Source organism: Eleutherodactylus coqui, chromosome 4, assembly GCF_035609145.1.
Source record: "Eleutherodactylus coqui strain aEleCoq1 chromosome 4, aEleCoq1.hap1, whole genome shotgun sequence".
In the NCBI taxonomy this organism is placed as follows: domain Eukaryota; kingdom Metazoa; phylum Chordata; class Amphibia; order Anura; family Eleutherodactylidae; genus Eleutherodactylus; species Eleutherodactylus coqui.
In genome coordinates, this window is record NC_089840.1 from 82,239,240 (window position 1) to 82,257,009 (window position 17,770).

General features: G+C 43.1%; 1 protein-coding gene across 3 annotated transcripts in view; it reads right to left on the reverse strand.

Annotated features, from left to right (window-relative positions):
• Window positions 1-710: 710 nt before the first annotated feature.
• The window catches only part of RPS6KA3 (ribosomal protein S6 kinase A3), a 134,289-nt gene continuing 117,229 nt past the window's right edge, over window positions 711-17,770 (reverse strand). For all 3 annotated transcript variants that reach the window (XM_066599792.1, XM_066599791.1, XM_066599793.1), the window contains 6 exons: window positions 16,041-16,199; window positions 13,009-13,170; window positions 6,310-6,386; window positions 6,061-6,178; window positions 5,644-5,784; window positions 711-4,181 (listed from right to left, as the gene is read on the reverse strand). In XM_066599792.1, the coding sequence (XP_066455889.1) occupies window positions 4,056-4,181; window positions 5,644-5,784; window positions 6,061-6,178; window positions 6,310-6,386; window positions 13,009-13,170; window positions 16,041-16,199 (783 nt within the window). In that variant the 3' untranslated portion in view covers window positions 711-4,055. The remainder of the gene's footprint in view (window positions 4,182-5,643; window positions 5,785-6,060; window positions 6,179-6,309; window positions 6,387-13,008; window positions 13,171-16,040; window positions 16,200-17,770) is intronic.

The following is a 17,770-nucleotide window of genomic DNA, read 5'->3' on the forward strand; positions in this document are numbered from 1 at the left end:
ACATGGGTATCAAAGGAACTGATGTGTGCTAAGAAAACATTCCATACACCATTACTCCACCAACTTGAACTGTTAACACCGGACAGGAAGTATTCATCGACTCATGCTGCTTGTGCCAAATTCTGACCCTCCAAACAGCATGATGGAAGAGAAGTCTGAATTAATCTACCCAGATAAGTTTTTTTCCACTGCTAGTTTTAGCACTCTCTTGCCTACTGGAGCCTTGCCTTTCTGTTTCTCTTAAGCCTCATTAACATAAGCATTGTCTTTTCAGATCAGACTTCAGATGTGGATCTGATCATTTAGTCCACAGCACAACTCCGTAGATTTTGATGTGGATCTGGGGGCAGATTTAGCCCCTCATCTCAATGGAGAAAATTCAGCTTGATGTCCATTCTTGGCATATTTCCACATGGAATCTACATGTCATTTTTTCCCCCCCACAGCGCAGATTTAATAATCCGCAATGTGAGACCTGCAGTGAGGATTTTCACAGCATTCAATATACAGTAGTGCTAAAACAATGCAGAGCATTCTGTTCTCCTCTATGGTTGTTTGGATGCAGCTTTCTGCAAGGACTGACTGAAACCAGGATGCAACCGCTGCTGGATGCTGAAGACATGAGTGAAGAGCCTGGAGTTCCACATTTTTCGCAGGCCCATTCAAATTTTTTTTTTATTGAACAGTCATAAATCAGACGATAAACCGTATTCATGTAGGTATTTGAAAGTTTATTATATAAATGTCTGTATTTTCTTTAGAAGATTACAAAACTGATTAAAGAGAAATGTACAAGCAATGATTACCATTAAGAATCAATCATAGTGGATACATGATAACGGTTAGATTTCTTTCAAGGAAGGTGGCGAGAGATATTCTTACTTAGTTGTACTATGATGTTGTGTTCTAGTTTACTGCAATGGAAGCCATGAGAAGCATCTTCCCAAAAAATTGGATGGCAAAAAAAAAAAAAAGGGGAGGTCAGAATTCTACTTCAAGTATCAGAATTGTACTGACATGCCATGCGAAATTTAATAGAAAGAATGATTGTACATAACTGTAGAAAAATAGTCTCTATGATTCATAGTTTAAAAAAAAAGTTACACAGCCCCTCCCACCAGAGATACAGTAACTGCAAAATAATTACATCCCTTTGTGTACAACGTCCCTTTACTCTGTGTTGGCGTTACGTCATAATGGACATTGTTCTCACGAGAGAAGACTCATCCGTTATACAACACAGTCTCATCTTGAATTCTCTCCTCCGCAGTGATTATAAAAAGGAGAAAAAAAAATATGTTAATGCCAAAATGATTATTAGAAAACCAAAAAAAACCCACATACCGATGCATCAATTTAAAAGAAAATAATATGTCCATCCTAAAGGAAATCTGTCCGGTGCTTTACGCTGCCTCTTCATAGGGCAGCAGTGTACAGCACGACACTTGGATTACAGAGGTCGGCTACTTATAAAAGTTATGTTAAAACTTTGCGCCATGCAGCCGCAGAGACGAATATGATAATATGCATGCACCGCCCGCCCTCCAAGGCACTGACTGACTGGTCTCTCCCTAATACCGGACAGACCTATCCATGACTAGAGGGCATACCATTGTACTCATCTCAGGCAATATTGGTCGCACGCTGCAAGGTTCAAAAGGGTTGTCTGGGTATGAACGATCATGTGCCGTTCTCCTGGCAACACAATTCAGATGCTGGCACCCATGACGCCAATAGAATGGCACATGACCACAGTGGCCTATCATTGGCTGCAGCAATCTGTTTATGAGTTGCTACCATCTAAGTCCAGGAGGACCATGGGTGCAGTAGAGCTGGATCGCCAAGGGAATGAACAGGCGAGTACGGCTTCTTTTATTGTTTCAATACATTTGCAACCACTTAACTAATCATCTGCACATGGACAACCACTTTAAACCTTGCAGTGTGCCACCAATACTGCCTGATATATGTACAATGATATGCATGCTCCCCCTGCCCCTCAGGCACTGATTGACAGGTCTCTCCCTAATAATCAGTTGCAGAGACCCATCAGTGACAGAAGGGTGGTGGGTAGGGTGGGGTGGGAGAGTACATATAATTTTCATCTCATATTGGGCATTATTGGCCCTGTGCGGCGCGGTTTAAAAGGGCTGTAGAAAGAGCAGCTGTACCTACCTGTTCATTTCCTGGAAACCCAGTGGTGCAGCTCCCTCGGTCTATGAATGGCTACCACCCGACTACCTCGCAGCCACTCAGAGGCCACAGCAGTTCACTGGCATCACAGCTCAGATACTGGGAGCCATTATCCCAGGAGAACAGCATATGACCACTGTGACAACTGATGGGCTGTAGTATTCAGGTTGTGGCTGTTCATAAAGACATGAAGGACCGCAGGAGCTGCACTGTTGGAACAAATGGGTGAGTATGGCCGCTTTTTATTCTTCTAAACACATTTGCAGGTTTTTTTAAACTGCGCACACATGGACAACCCCTTTAACGTGTACGGTCTAAACTGCTGCTGCAATCCAGCATGTTTGTCACCACACTGTTGCCCTCAGAGAGGGCAGTACAATAGATCTAGCAAGTTTCCTTTAAGTTCAAAGGAAGAGAAGGAAAAAAAAAAAAACTTTGAAAGAGCAATAGAAGGAAAATCCTTCACAATAGCAATTGATTGTATGTAGTTCAAGCAGCTGCGCTAAAACATGCTCTTGGAATAAGTTAGGTTCCGCCTTTGTATATCATCCGCCGTAACTCCTTTTCCGCACCGCTCAGTCATAACTCATTCTGAAGGCTTCGCGAGATCGGCAACTTTCATCATGCCGATACAAATCAATGGGCGCTCACAAGTTCTATGCAGAGGTAAAGCGATACGACAGAACATTTGTCTCCCCGCTACTTTTATAAACGGGGCAGAATAGCCGATGGCGCCCTGAACGCCAAGAGCAGCTGTAATAGGAGTCGTTCCTATTGCGTTTACTGCAATAGCATTGTTGCTCATGTAAGAGAAGATGTAGGTTATCAATAGCATCTGTGATGTGAGTATCTCTGCATGCGATCATACGGATAACCCACAAGAACCTAATCGGCTTTTGAAGCTTTGATCATTTCCCTTGCTTATACACGGCATGGTTGATTTGCATGTCATCTATGCAATTTGCATGGCAGCTAATGGCTGGACTAAGTCTTAGCAGGGAGCTTTTAAATGGCTATATTGAGCCGAAGCTTCATGACGTTGACCCCCAACATGTACAAATATAGTACTATAAAAAAAGGCAGTAAATCATGAACCTAACAGGATACTGACAGACATAGGCTGTACATGAGATACCAAGTACTGCTGCTGTGGTAATGCACGGCACACGGACCGATCAATACCACCAACTGTCACTTCTCTAGAGGAACAGGCTCATCATATTCTCCTCTAAGTGTTGGATCGCGTTACATTCAGGTGCAGTGACATCACCGCACTATTCCAAGTACATACAGTGACACTGGTGGATAATGTGCCGTCTTAGAACGTATAGAACTACATTATCAAACCAATAGAAGGCATAAAGACCGACTGAAAAGGGAAAAAAAATAAAACGGAGGTAACTTAAGAGCACAAGAAAAACTGGCAACAAATCAAACATATAGAAAATAGCCATGAAATAAACTGAAACGTTTGCATGGCACGGAGTACGAGAATTTAAGGAACACAGCTTCGAAATCACGTTAAGTGCTCAAAATAAAGTTCATCTACAACCCGCTGACTAAAACCGCTCCCTATTGTTTCAGTGTATTCTTCATGCTAGGGAGGAGGAAAGTCTTATTGCTCCGCTCTGTTGGAGGACCAGTCTTTCATATTACAGGCTGGTCTTTCGAGTCAGTAATGTAGAAGGCTTGCCATCAACAATGGAAAGAGAGAACAGACAAAAAGCAGCAGCATTGATGGTGAGCCGGCAGGGAGCAGGTGCCTGCCGCCGCCGGAGGGTCTCTTTTTGATATGTGCTATCTCTGTTGGCTTGGTTTTGTGCTGTGGATCTTCAGCGCTAGCACTCTGTAGACATACGAGTTCACAGGGCGGTGGAAGTAATCTTCTTTATACCTCTTCTTTGAGCGAGAGTGGAACGGCCAACAGGTTCCAGCACTGGAGACAATGGATTGAGGTTCAGAGCAGAGTATGTAGCGGCCATCGCTCCCTACAGTGAAACAATAATCATGTCAGTTTAGAAACAAGAGATAAAATACAAAACATTTTTAGCGGCAAAACCCCTTAAAAAACTTACCAAACAAAAAAACCAAAACATGGCGGCTATCTTATGCACGCTGCCAAGCGCTGTGATTTTATTTATTCTTTTAAATCCCCGCTTTGTCTAATAGCGGCGTTGCATATGCATCACACCACCCATATGGAATGTATTGCATATGGACAGCGTTGAATACTCAGCCCACAGAGAATAGGGCTGTAGGCACACAATACCTGGTGAAATAAACGTGCTGCGTGCTTTTTCATGCGCATATTACATGCAATGTATCTATGCGAATGGATAAATGAAATTCAACGTCACCGCGTAATATGTGGTGCAATCACGCTCGTGGGAATGAGCCCTTAGCCGCCCCGACATCTATTACCCCCCTGTGCTTTCACGCAGCATTATTAGTTGTTCATTAACTTTAGGCGAGACTCACTAGTCGCTTCATTACAGTCAGCTGAAATGAAGCGACGAATGAACGACTTCTCACTCAGTACCCTGTTGGGTTCCATGTTTACACAGAACAACTGTTGGGCAAAACTGCTCATCGGAGTGATTTTCTACCAAGCGTTGTCCCATGTAGAAGTACTATCAGAGTAAACGGATACCTCCCCCCTAGACTGCTTCCCTCTATGAATGGGCATTCACTACCTTTACACTGAGCTGTTAGAGGGCTGTATGCCTAACATAGCAGAGGAGAGCAGGTGATTGACTAATATTAAGAGGAGCGTGCGCTGGCCCTTTAAGAAATGGGACAGAAGCATAAGCAAGCTCTAGGGGAGGTAGCCTAGGAACAAGCAGAAGAGTAGCACAAGCCATGCAGAAAAAAAAAAACTGACCAAAAACCCCGGAGCAGGTGAGTAATTGGGTTGTGCCGTGACAGCATTTGTATGCAAAAAGGTCCAATTTGCATCAGATTTATATGAGCTTTTCATGAGCGTGAAAAAACAAATTGTTCTAATTCCAGCCGTTATAATACAGCCAGCACCAGTGAGTGATTGGTCGGGTATTGCTCCTTTGGGCATATCATCACTGTGCGGTAACAGTACAATGGTTTGTGAGAATGATCTAATAGCATGCCACATTGAACAGGGCACTGGGAGGGTTTTAGAGGTAGTCCACTTTGGCCAATCCTTAGGAGGGTCTTCCTAAAGTAAGCTCATCACAGCGGGGTTTGCTGCTGGGAGTCTGTAATCAAAGTGTTTTCTATTCCCTTGGGGTGTCGCTATTGGGAAAGTGAAGCTGTGCACAGTTGTCCTTGTAGCTGTTCCTAGAAGGCCCAGATATGCCGGATACTCGAGAGACATGCTATTTGTAGCTGCTCTTCAGAGTCCGATGACCTAATCTGCAGTACGCCATCTATTCTGAATCATGCCTACTTGAGAAGGCTATACGCCGTATTCCTTACCTTTACTAGGTGGGGAGCATCCTGGCGGTTGAGCTGAAATTGAGGCAGCTGGTCACAGTGCACTATCCAGGGGTGCTTCAGTACCTGGGCTGCTGTTAACCTTTGATGTGGATCCACGTGAAGCATTTTTGACACCAAATCCTATAAAAGCACAAACCAAATCTTACAGTTAATCAGACACATAAAAAAAAATACAGACAGACATCCTCCGCAAACCTGCAAACTATAGATGACTGTTCAGACGTGCGACCTTCAGAGGTCAAAGGGAGTCTGACATACCCTGGTGTATCCGGCTGCTAATGGGAGCATTACTACTACTCTAATACATGAGAGCAGGGTCCTGGAGATGGCTGGGTGTGAGGGGAATAGAAAGGAAGAACATATTGATTTATAGTGATGGAAGGACAGACAACTGACCTTAGCAATATCGGAAACTGAATTCCAGTAACCGCCACTTAGAGAGAACTTGCCGCTACCTATTCTCGCTAATATCTCTTCAGGAGTATCGTCAGGACCGTTCGCGAATGGTGTGTATCTGTAAATTGGTACAATAGAGTAGATGTCAATTTGGGAAAGGCTGAAATAAAAGAGCATTTACATCAACTACAGCTCCATGTTGTGGATAAATGGCAGTTGTGTAAGTAGATATCACTATACAGCACTTACCCAGTAAGCATAGTATAGAGGAGGACGCCAAGGCTCCAAATATCACATGCCGCATCATAACCCTGACGCTTTAGAACCTGGAAAACAGAAGTAGACATATCTGTAAGCAGATGTATCTGGCAATGATCCAGTCATTTCAGTAATTACATACACTGAATGGCCACTTGGAGACATCGGCCCCTTCACGATTGGAGCTTCCCTGCATGGAAATCGGACATGTGATCCCAGAAAAGCAGAATAAAATTTAAAAAAGTTTTCTATAGATTAGTTTCAGTGTGAATCCGCATTGGAATGTGAAAATCAGGTGACATCCAACAAGGCCTGGTCATTGGTGCTAGACTAGCCGGGGACAGCATTCCAAGAGCTGCCGACACGGAAGGGTTTCGTGTGCAACGGTGTAGAGCGTATACATGGAATGGTGTGATGGAGGAAAAACATCCAGCGGAAGGCATCCTGTGAATGTAAATAACTAAAGGGGTCAGAGGAGGACGTTAAGAATTGTTCTGATGAACAGATGGTGCAAACTGCAGCCAAATACAACAGTGGGGCTCCAATTAACACTACTAGTCGTTTCTGAGCAATGGATGGACTACAAGAACAGATGACCGGTTTGAGTGTCCCTCCTGTCTTAACCTCTTAAGGACCATGTTGTTTTGTACCTTAAGTATCAGAAACTTTAGGGATTTTACCCATGTGGCGGTTTTACTGCTCTATTTTTTTTCCTTTAGCTATCAAAAATTATTTTTGCTGCATTTTTTTCCCCGTGACATATAGGACTATTTTTTTACCTCTTTCACTAACTTTTTTTCCCGTTTTTTAGTTTTATTGGGGTTAAAAAGCTAAAAAAATTATTTTTTTAACATTTATAGGTTTTTTTCTAAATTATTTTTATATTTACACTAAAATAAAGTATGGGAATGGGTTCTTCTGTTTCGGACGTTTTGATATATAGTATGTATGGTTTTGGTTTACAGGGCGCATACAGCGACAATTTTTGTTGGCATCTGCTTTGTGTTATTTTCTCTCTTATGTATGTATTGTTGTTTTATTCTGTTATTTTATTTTACTGATGTATGTAATTGTGTTCTTTACTATCTATGTCCTCCATGACGTCATATAAGACCTCTGGGGGACATTTACATATTTTTTTTTCTTAATTTAACACTTTCCCACTGTAGCTGGGGCATCCCTAGGAGCCCCAGTTACAGGGGAATGCAACCCCTGTAGTAACATTAGTCACTTGCAGAGCTGCCAGGGTCTAGTTTGACCCTCCAGCTCTGCAGTAGCAGGGAATCCCAGGAGGTCACATGACCCCCCCAGGCTCCCGTAGTGAAAGTGCTTTTTACTTTCACTTTAAGTACACAGCTCTCATTGAGCACTGTGCATCGGGGAAGCAGAAGGCAGAAAAGCTTAAATACTAGAGATGAGCGAGTATACTCGCTAAAGTCAATTGCTCAAGCTAGCATTGCCTTTAGCGAGTATCTCCCCCGCTCCAGACAGAAGGTTCGGGTGCCGGCGCGGGGGAGCAGTGAGTAGCGGCTGTCAGCGGGAGGGAGCGAGAGATAGATCTCCCCTCCGTTCCGCCCCGCTCTCCCCCGCAGCTCCGTGCCCGCTGCCGGCACCCGAACCTGCCGTCTCGAGCGGGGGAGATACTCGCTAAAGGCAATGCTCGCTCAAGCAATTGCCTTTAGCGAGTATACTCGCTCATCTATATTAAATACCCCTCCTGCCTTCTGCTCCAGGTTATCAGCGGTCACTAACAGCTGATAACCGGTTCCTGCCTCTTATTGATTGCAGAGCCAGGAGACTTAAAGCGCTTCCGTAATTTTACTATTGGCGGTGCTTTAAGCCCAGGACCATGCGCCGTAAAATTACTGTGGCTGGTCCTAAACGGGTTGAGCTAGAGCTATGTGCAACTTCAATGCCGATATGGGTCAGGCGACTAAAGACTGTAGTGTAGCCCTGTAGTCTCCTAATTTAACCCCTTGAGGACCAGGCTGTTCTGTACCAAAAGGACCAGATACTTTTTAGGGATTTTACCGATGTAATGGTTTTACTGCCCTATTTTTTTTCCTTCTGCTGCCGAAATTATTCTTGCTGCATTTTTTTCCCGTGACATATAGGGCGATTTTTTAATATCTTTTTTTCCACTGACTTTTTCCCCCTCCATATTGTAGTTTCATTGGGAAAGGGAGGGGGGCGCTTAAACAATCTCTTTTTTTACCCTTTCTTTAACATTTATAGTTATTTTTGTAAATTAGTATATTTACACTAAAATAAAGTATGGGAACGGGTTTCTCATTTTGTTTCAGATGTTTTTATATATAATGGGTATAAGTTTTGGATTACAAGCTGCATATGGAGTCTTTTTAGGTACCGTATATACCGGCGTATAAGGCGACGGGGCGTATAAGACGACCCCCCAACTGTCACCTTATACGCCGGTATTACAGTGGAGAAAAAAAAAATCTGTACTCACCTCCCCCGGCGTTCTGTCGCGCTCCGGCAGGATGTCGCTCGCTCCTCGTCCCCGGCGCAGCATTGCTTTCTGAATGCGGGGCTTGAAATCCCCGCCTCCAGAAAGCTAATACACACGCCGTCAGCCAGTTACAGAATGGCTGTGATTGGCTGAAGGCGCACGTGGCTTCAGCCAATCACACTATTCAATGACATCATTGAATGGGTGTGATTGGCTGAAGCAACGTGCGCCTTCAGCCAATCACAGCCATTCAATGCTGTCATTGAATAGCTGTACCGGCTGACGGCGTGTGTATTAGCTTTCTGGAAGCGGGGATTTCAAGCCCCGCATTCAGAAAGCAATGCTGCGCCGGGGACAAGGAGCGAGCGACATCCTGCCGGAGCGCGACAGGACGCCGGGGGAGGTGAGTAATGATTTTTTTTTTTACATTTTTTTTTTTTGTATTACCGGCGCATAAGACGACCCCCGACTGCAGAGCAGATTTTTCGGGGTTCAAAAGTCGTCTTATACGCCGGTATATACGGTATATATTTTGATTGCATTCTGTAATTCTTTTAAACTTATTTTTGTAGCTATTTTTTCTCCAACATATTTTATACGTTATATAAGGCTTTTGGGAAGCAGCATCCATAGGAGCCCCAGTTACAGGGAAAACATCCCCCTGTAAGGACATTAGTCACTAGTAGAGCTGATGAGGGTCTGCTAGGACCCTGCAGCTATGCTGTAACAGTGGGCACCCGGAGGTCGCACAGAGAAACTTCCACTTCTTAGTACATAGTGCTTATTGACCACTATGTACGCGGGAAAGAAGGCAGAAGTGGTTAAGAACTGATTTTGCCTACTCCAGGTTCTCAGTTGTGACCAACAGCTGACAACCCGACCGGCTCCTGCTTGATCGCAGCAGCTTTAATCCCACGCTGTATTTTTGCTATCAGCCAGGATTAAAGCCCAGGATCAAGCGCTGCATATTTACCGTACTTGGTCTTTAAGGGGTTAATAGAAGTCAATTCACAAGTAGCCGTGACAGTGACTCACAGATCGCAAGTAGTCCAGCGAACTTGGATTCCTTGCCATCTTTGGGTCACAACTACTTACCCTGTGTTGCCATGTGGCCCTAACCCCAAGAGAAAGAGATAGGAAAGACTCCAGTGGGCAAAGGAGTGGAGTCACTCAGCAGTGGAAAAAACATTGCCCGGACAGATTTCTGTAGCACCATGCTGATGAGGTGGCCAGAATTTTGTGCAAGTGGCATGAATCAAGTTAACACTTCTTGCAGTTGCTGTAAATTAGATGCAAGTACTACCTTGCCCACCTCAACCAACATTCCTGCAGAATTCTTTCAACATCTGCTGGAATCTTCACCACGAGGAACTGCTGTGTTTCGGAAGGTCAAAGGAGGTCCAACATGCTACTAGATGGGTGTCTCTAATCAAGTGGCCATTCAGTGTAGGTTGTACAAGTATCAGGAGGAAGACAGCACAGCACATATGGTAGTTAAGCAATCCAATTCCTCTCTTGATGAAGGCTCTTAAAGTAAAAAAGATGAAACACTTGTCTATACGATTACTGCAGCACTTTGACATGGCCTTCTAAAAGGCGGCTGTAAGGCACGTTTGACCAGCTGTTACCCTTGTAGCTTCCGCTTTTTGCAGCAAGGGGCTTGGAGCTGAATCATAACCATCTCAAATAATAGAGCTGTATGATTGTCTTTAGGGGGATCGTCAGTGTTTTCATCCTGTGCAGATGCACTACACGGTAGACATGCATTAAAGAGGTTGCTATATGCATGTGAAAGGCAGGCTAGAATTCGGGTGAACGAACCTTTCTATCAAACTATAAGATTGTGGGGCGCTGGGTTGCGTCCGGGCTAGAGAATGTGGATGTACCTTTTGAAGCAACACCGACACCTCAGTGTCCACTGAAGTAGCAGTCCAGAATACGAGACATGGATCTGCTCCGATATCTGCTCAGAAATAGAATCAAAATGGGCTATGTATAAGGCCGGGCTCACACGACAGTGTTGGTATAGCATATTCAACTCGCAGAATACGCTGTACCAGTCTCCTATAGGTGACCATGTTTCCTCACACTCACAAATTCAACGTAAAACGCACGCGTGAAAAACAGCATGTTCTATCTTTGTGTGCGTAATACGCACCTACATGCCAAGATAGTACATGGCGATAAGCAGCACGCGGCAAGTACGCAATGTCATTATGTACTTGCTGCATGCCGTGCCTCTCACGACCGTCTGGGCCCGGCCTTAATAGGCCAACCTTAGTGGCCGTATTACATAACTAGAGCTGATTGAGTGGGAGGAGATTTTCCATTAGAGAGCACCCTCTAAAGCAAAGGGGAACTGCTTTTACCATATGAACCTACCCCCTGAACAAGTTCATACAAGTGGACTATGGGTGAAAAGTGATCAGAACGATTTTGGAATGGAGAATTTTCCATTAACTGATCTGTTATTGACTGCAGAACTCCTCACTTAACTGAACAGAGCAAAAGTTGATAAAACTACAGAACTGCAGATTATATGAATGCATCCAACTCAAGTAATAAAGAAAAGGTGACCTTTCCCACTGAAGATTTAGCAGAGGAACTCTGGCCACCAGTTTCAGTGCACACTTTTCGGCGTCTGTTGCTTCATACGCTACAGTTCGGTTCCGGAGCGGAGATCTCAGAAACTAAACTAATGTCAGGTTGTTCGTTCTTTCTTTAACTGAGAACTAGAAACTTTGTGCTCCAGACCCGTCACACTGGGCATCTGCCAACCAGCTGTGTAAGTCAACTATGGAGTCAACATACGGCAAGAGGGGATGTATAAGGTCAGCAAAAACAGAACTACAACTAGCAGATTTTGTCTGTACTCAGGTGAACCAACTCATTTCTTACATTTATCGATCATAAATCGAGCACTTTAATCTTTTAAGGCCAGAGCAATTTTTTTTCCAATTTTTGGTTTCTTCTTGCAACTGTCAAAAACCATAACCCTTAATTTTGCATTGGTGCAGCTGTCTGAGGGCTTGTTTTTTGTGGGACAAGTTGTATTTTTCAGTAGTACTATTTTAATGTGTACCATATAATGTACTAAAACAAAAAAAACTTTTAAACCTTTCTAAATGAAGTGAAATGGCCAAAAAACAATTTTGCCATCTTTCTTTGCGGTGGTGGGGGGGATTGACAAAATAACGTGTAAACAACTTTCTTCCTATCACTAGTATTCCTTTAAAAAAAAAATAATAAAAGTCTTCAGGATGTACTGAACCCAAATATATTGGCTGCATTGCTCCTGTTCTTCCTGGTATTACGGTGCCATATACGTTAGGCAGAAGTAGGTTGATGGACTAAAGTGTTTATGGCTGCAAGTCAGCCGTCCATGGTTGTTTAACCATGTTGGCTGTTAGTTGTTTAAACTGGCCACACATGTTCAATGACACAGTGGATGGACAAAAGGTCTTTCAGTAAGCGCTCCTTCAAAGAAGAAGAAAAAAAAAAGCCGCAATCTTCAGAATGAAAGATCTTTCTCCCAATTATTGAAAGAAAATTTCAAACGAGCCTTACTCTTTCCAGACTATGACCATCTTTGATCGTTTGGCTAAAACAGTTGCCATAATTTCACTTAACAAACGATTGTTCCATTTTCATCAATTTTAGTTTAATGTGCATTAACACCTTTAAGACTTTTAGCATAGTCAAAGACTACAAATCCCCCAGTGTCAGTCCTCCTCCTCTACCACGGTCATCTCCACCACCTACAGGCTCCAAGGTTCTTTTCTAGTGTGGGGGCAGCAATGCTGACGGAGGCTGGATTAGCGGATGAAACCAGAGTACCAGCTCCTTGATGTCACTAGCGACGTGACTCGAGACACAGGAAAGGGGTCGGATCCATGCCATATGTGGCTGTGATGACACACTGTAGCTTACCACGAGACTATGGGACTTATGTGACTGCTGCACAGATCTCATGATTCCTATAGTGTTTGTAATGAAGGTCTATTTGTAAATTCTTAGATTTTACATTTTAGGAGTAGAGCTCAGGATACTCCCTTCAACATTGATAGCTCACAAACACCTAAGCATAACATTTGTGGGCAACGCAAAAAATATAAAACCTAAAATAAAAGGTTCAAGAATTGCATACGAGTCGGTGATCAAATGGCTATGGAGACCAGAATATTCGATTTCATGAAAATAAATGAGAAGCAGACAGTTACCTCTGGAGCAACAAAGTTAGCAGTGTAACAAGGAGTCATTAGCAAACCATTTTCTGCCCTGAGTTGCTTCGCAAACCCAAAGTCACAGATTCTAATAGATTCTGGATTTCCAGACTCATCTACGTAAAGAATATTGCTGGGTTTTAAGTCTCTGTGGACCACCTGCAAGATACAAAAGTGGAATTATAAGTACATTCACCGAGCCTACAACAGAAAAGACTCCGCTATAAAGATGAATGTCATGCGAGAGCCATGCTAACGAGGTTTAGAAAGGTGTGTATACCAACTGCACAACAATTCGATCGCTCAGTGGTGCCATACTCAGAAATCATCATCCAAGGGCCAACAATCGTCTCTACGAACCCTTAAGCCTTACATTGTGCCAAGTTCCTACAACATTCTGGTAATGTGTTAACGGCACATCCTATTTGTGAAGAGAGAGATTTGTGATTAAATTAAAAATAATCTATAGCTTTTATACTAATGCTACTTCCTCTGCAGAAGTACATCTGTGAAAGAGAAAGGGGAAAAGTCACAAGTGTTTTTAAGCATTAATGATTCTGCTCTTCACAAAACAGAGTGTGCGAGTTAAAATGTTAACAAATCAAACTGGATTCAATTAACAGATTATTAAATGCATTCAATAAAGCTGAAATATGTTCTAGGCCACTATTACACAAGCCTAGGAACTGCCGCTAGTTCTCATATTTTCCTGACAATTACAGGGCTGCACCTGAAAGTGCAGCAGCAGCCCAAAATTCATGCTATTAGATGAGCATTAAAGGGGTTCTATCATGGAAAGTTACCAGATTTTCTCCTGTCTCCCAAAAGCTCAGTGAGAAGAATTGGCTGGTAGACTGACGGGGAACAAATAGGCAAGCATAGAATTTTGTATTTTTGTTTTAATGACCGAACCCCTTTAACGGCAGGGCTGCACTTGCACAGGTGCTGCTCTCCAATTGTTGTGTAATACCAGCCTTAAGGGTTTGTAGAGACATTTTCTTAATGTATGACTCAATGTGGTCTATTGGTTAAAATTAATGGTTTCATAAACTGACATGTAATTTTGCAATATGTTGTTATAACTTGTTTTATGGAGCTGCAACAATATGGCTTTGCTTGGTTCTCCATTGGCATCGAATGGTTATGATCATGCCTGACCAGTAAAACAGCTGGGTCTACTGAACAGTGCCTTCAAACTTCTGTAATGATGGTACGGTTTGTACAATTGTGATTGTGCACTCATCAGTAACTAGCAATGGGGCATTCAGGGAGATGTAGTTTTGCACTTCCTGGCGGCAATTTTAAATTAAGTGGAAATCTGAAGGCAGTTGGAAAGCAGTGATGCAAGTCAGCAAAAAAAGGTACTGGAGTTCAGCTTGATAATTTAGATGGAGATTTTGAATAATGGCAAAAAATGGAAACATTAGGAACATTTTGCTCAGTTTCCAGAATACCCCTTCAACCCACATTTTCTCCTCCACTTTTCTATTACTTTCCTTCCCTCTGTTTTCTATTACTTAACACTATTTCCTTTTTACTCTGTTTTTGTTTAATAGCGATGCCCTTGAAGTTGTTCCACGCTATTTTGGTCGAGGCTCAAATCACTGATTAGCAAAGTATCATTACATTTTCCCAGGAGACTGTATCTGGATCTTTGATCAATGTCTTCTCTTTATACACTCATTGTCAAAAAAAAGCCAGCACCTAGGAGGGGTTCTCAGAATCATATGCACAAAGTTTCATTCCATTCAAAGGTTGATAGAAGTAAGTGATTATAGTATCAGAGAAAAGGTATAATTTATTTTTTAAAACTGAACACAGAGAGGCTCTAGTACCCTGTTGTACAGCCTCTAGCTTGTATACAGGATGTGATAAGGGTGGGCATGGAGCCTGGAATACCCTGTTGTACCACCTGTGGCTTGAATACCAGATATGATATGAGTAAGCATGGAGGCTTTAGTACCCTGTTGGGCAGCCTCTAGCTTGTATACAGGATGTGATAAGGGAGGGCATGGAGGATCTAGTACCCGGTTGTACCACCTCTAGCTTGGATGTAAGATATGATATGAGTGGGCATGGAGGCTCTTGTACCCTGTTGTACCACCTCTAGCTTGGATACAAGGTATGATAGGGGTGGGCATGGAGCCTTTAGTACCCTGTTGTACCACCTGTGGCTTCGATACCGGATATGATACGAGTAAACATGAAGGTTCTAGTACCCTGTTGGGGCACCTCTAACTTGGATGTAAGATATAATACGAACGGGCACGGACATTCTAGTATCCTGTTGGGTCGCCTCCAGCTTGGATGCAAAATGTGGTATGAACGAGCATGGAGGCATACGAGTTCCGTATGGTATCCTGCGGCATATCCCTCTACAGTTGCAGTGGGGTTAGTGTGCAATACTGAGGTGCTCACGCCTAGGTCTCCAGAAAAACATGGCCATAGACAGTGCACTAATATATTCACTGGTCCCAACACCTCAGAAAAGTATGGTTGGAATTGCCCACATGGATTCATCAATACGACTATCCAGCCTCATACGTTCCAATATTGTACCCCTCTCAAACTCTTAAAAATCTCTTTGATTGCGTCGTAGAGGCATCTAGTGGTCAATAAGCTCTAGACAAACCAAAAAAAATGTCCACTACACACAAGTTATATCTGACCCAGTTTTTTTTTGCGACAAAGCGCCAACTTCTTCTAGATGCCGGAGTGTTGTTGTCTAATTTTAGGGAACATGTGCTCCTGGACTCGTTTACTTTGTTTATATGGTATCGATTGTGTTTGCAGCAGTCCAAATATGTTATGCTTACAACACTGAGACACTAGAGTTTCTAGTCTTTCTTGGAATTATATGCGATACTTCATATTGAGCATTTCTAGTATGCCCTTTGAATGATCCTAAAAAGGTTTGGCTTGTTTGAACAGAGAAGCAAAACAGCTACAGGGTCTGATGAAGCTAATCCTTAAAAGCCATGTGTGACAGTCTAACTTGAAGAATTCTTACAAGGTTATTGGTTTCTTACCCACTGTGAATGGAGGTATTCTACGGTTTTGGTTATAGTGTGCAGCACTGCACTTGCTTCCCTTTCCGAGAAGAACTTCTGCCGTAGGATTTTGTCTAAAAGTTCCCCTCCTTTCATTAGTTCCGTTACTAAATATACATACTTTCCATCATCGTAGACCTGCAATACATTAGACAAAAATATATATTAGTACAAAAGCCCAAATGCCCCATTATCTGAACAGTAGCAAATTAGGGGTTGGGGCAATCAGAGATGCATGTTGAGAACCAAAGCGTCTCATAAACCGATGCTAAATCCCAACAATGCGTAATGCGTTTTAAAGTAGCTAGGTCTGACCCCAATAAATTGGCAAATGTGGCGACACATATTTGGTGGAAAAGCCTAGCTAAGGCTAGGTATCCATACTGCAGTAACCTAACGCAGTGGCCAACGGCCACACAACTGTCCTGGTGATACTGCCCTTCCACACACAAGATCATGCAGGTATTGGTCACAGTGAGTTTGTTTAGTTTCGGCTACATGCTGCAACGTGGAATCCCAGCCCAAGGAGACACGTTAGCAGCGCTCTACTTTCTTTCACATGGGCCAAAAACTCAAACTGTTGTCTGCGTTACCCAAAGTAAAATACGCAAACCGACTGTAGACCAATACATGGATTTATAATGCAAGGATCTGAACATCATTTGTTGATTGGGTAGCAATCAAGAGCAGCTGGTTTTACAGATGTTTACAAGGCAACCTATGATGTAGTCATCATACAGACCAGTGCTAATACCATTACCAAATCTGTTAGCAGTTTAGTCGTTCACGACCCTCGGTGACCCTAAAGGCGAGCTCCCTCCATGGTTTCCGGTTTTGCACTGCTTCTTTCAGTTGTGTGACATCCATGACAGTATCAGCTTTTGACCGCATCAGCTATCGTGTCCTTTGGCAGTCAGGTCGTCTTTTGCCACTGATCAAGCATTATAGATTTTCCTGCTCGATAACATGGCCAAAATACTTCTGTTATTTATGGCCCTTTTACACGTGCCGAGAATCTCACGATTTTCATTTGCCCAATGGAACGAGCTGTTCAGCTCGTCCGCGCTCGGGCAGCCCATTTAGACTGCCCGACTCTTCTTGAGGGTTGTGCAGCCCTCGGGTACTTATTCTGTTTCACACCCCAAAACAGCTGTCTGTGTATGGATTCTGGCTTTGCTTTCAATTCCCAGTCATTGTTACAAGGCTTGTAAAAAGAGTCTAACATTGACTTGCAGGAATGCTACCTTCCAATAGGTGGCGCTGCAGAGGTACTGTTCCATCTCTCTTATTTGCACATTCCTATGTGAAACACTGAATAATGGGTTTAACCCCTAATGTGTTTAATACAGTGTTTAACCCCTTAATGACACGGCACCTTCCCCCCCCCCCCCCCCCATTTTCGTTTTTTCCTCCCCCCTTTAAAAAAATCGTAACTCCTTTATTCATCCATCGATGTCGCTGTCTGAGGGCTTGTTTTCTGCGGGACGAGTTGTATCTTTCAATGGTGCTATTTAATGTACCATATAATGTACTGAAAAACTTTTAAAAATTCTAAGTGGAGTTAAATGAAAAAAAAACAAAACACGACATTCCGCCATCTTTCAGTGCGCCTTGTTTCTACGACGCACAAACTACAACAAAAATGACATAACTTTATTCTATGGTTCAGTGCAATTACTACGATACCAAACTTCTAGTTTTTTTGCTGT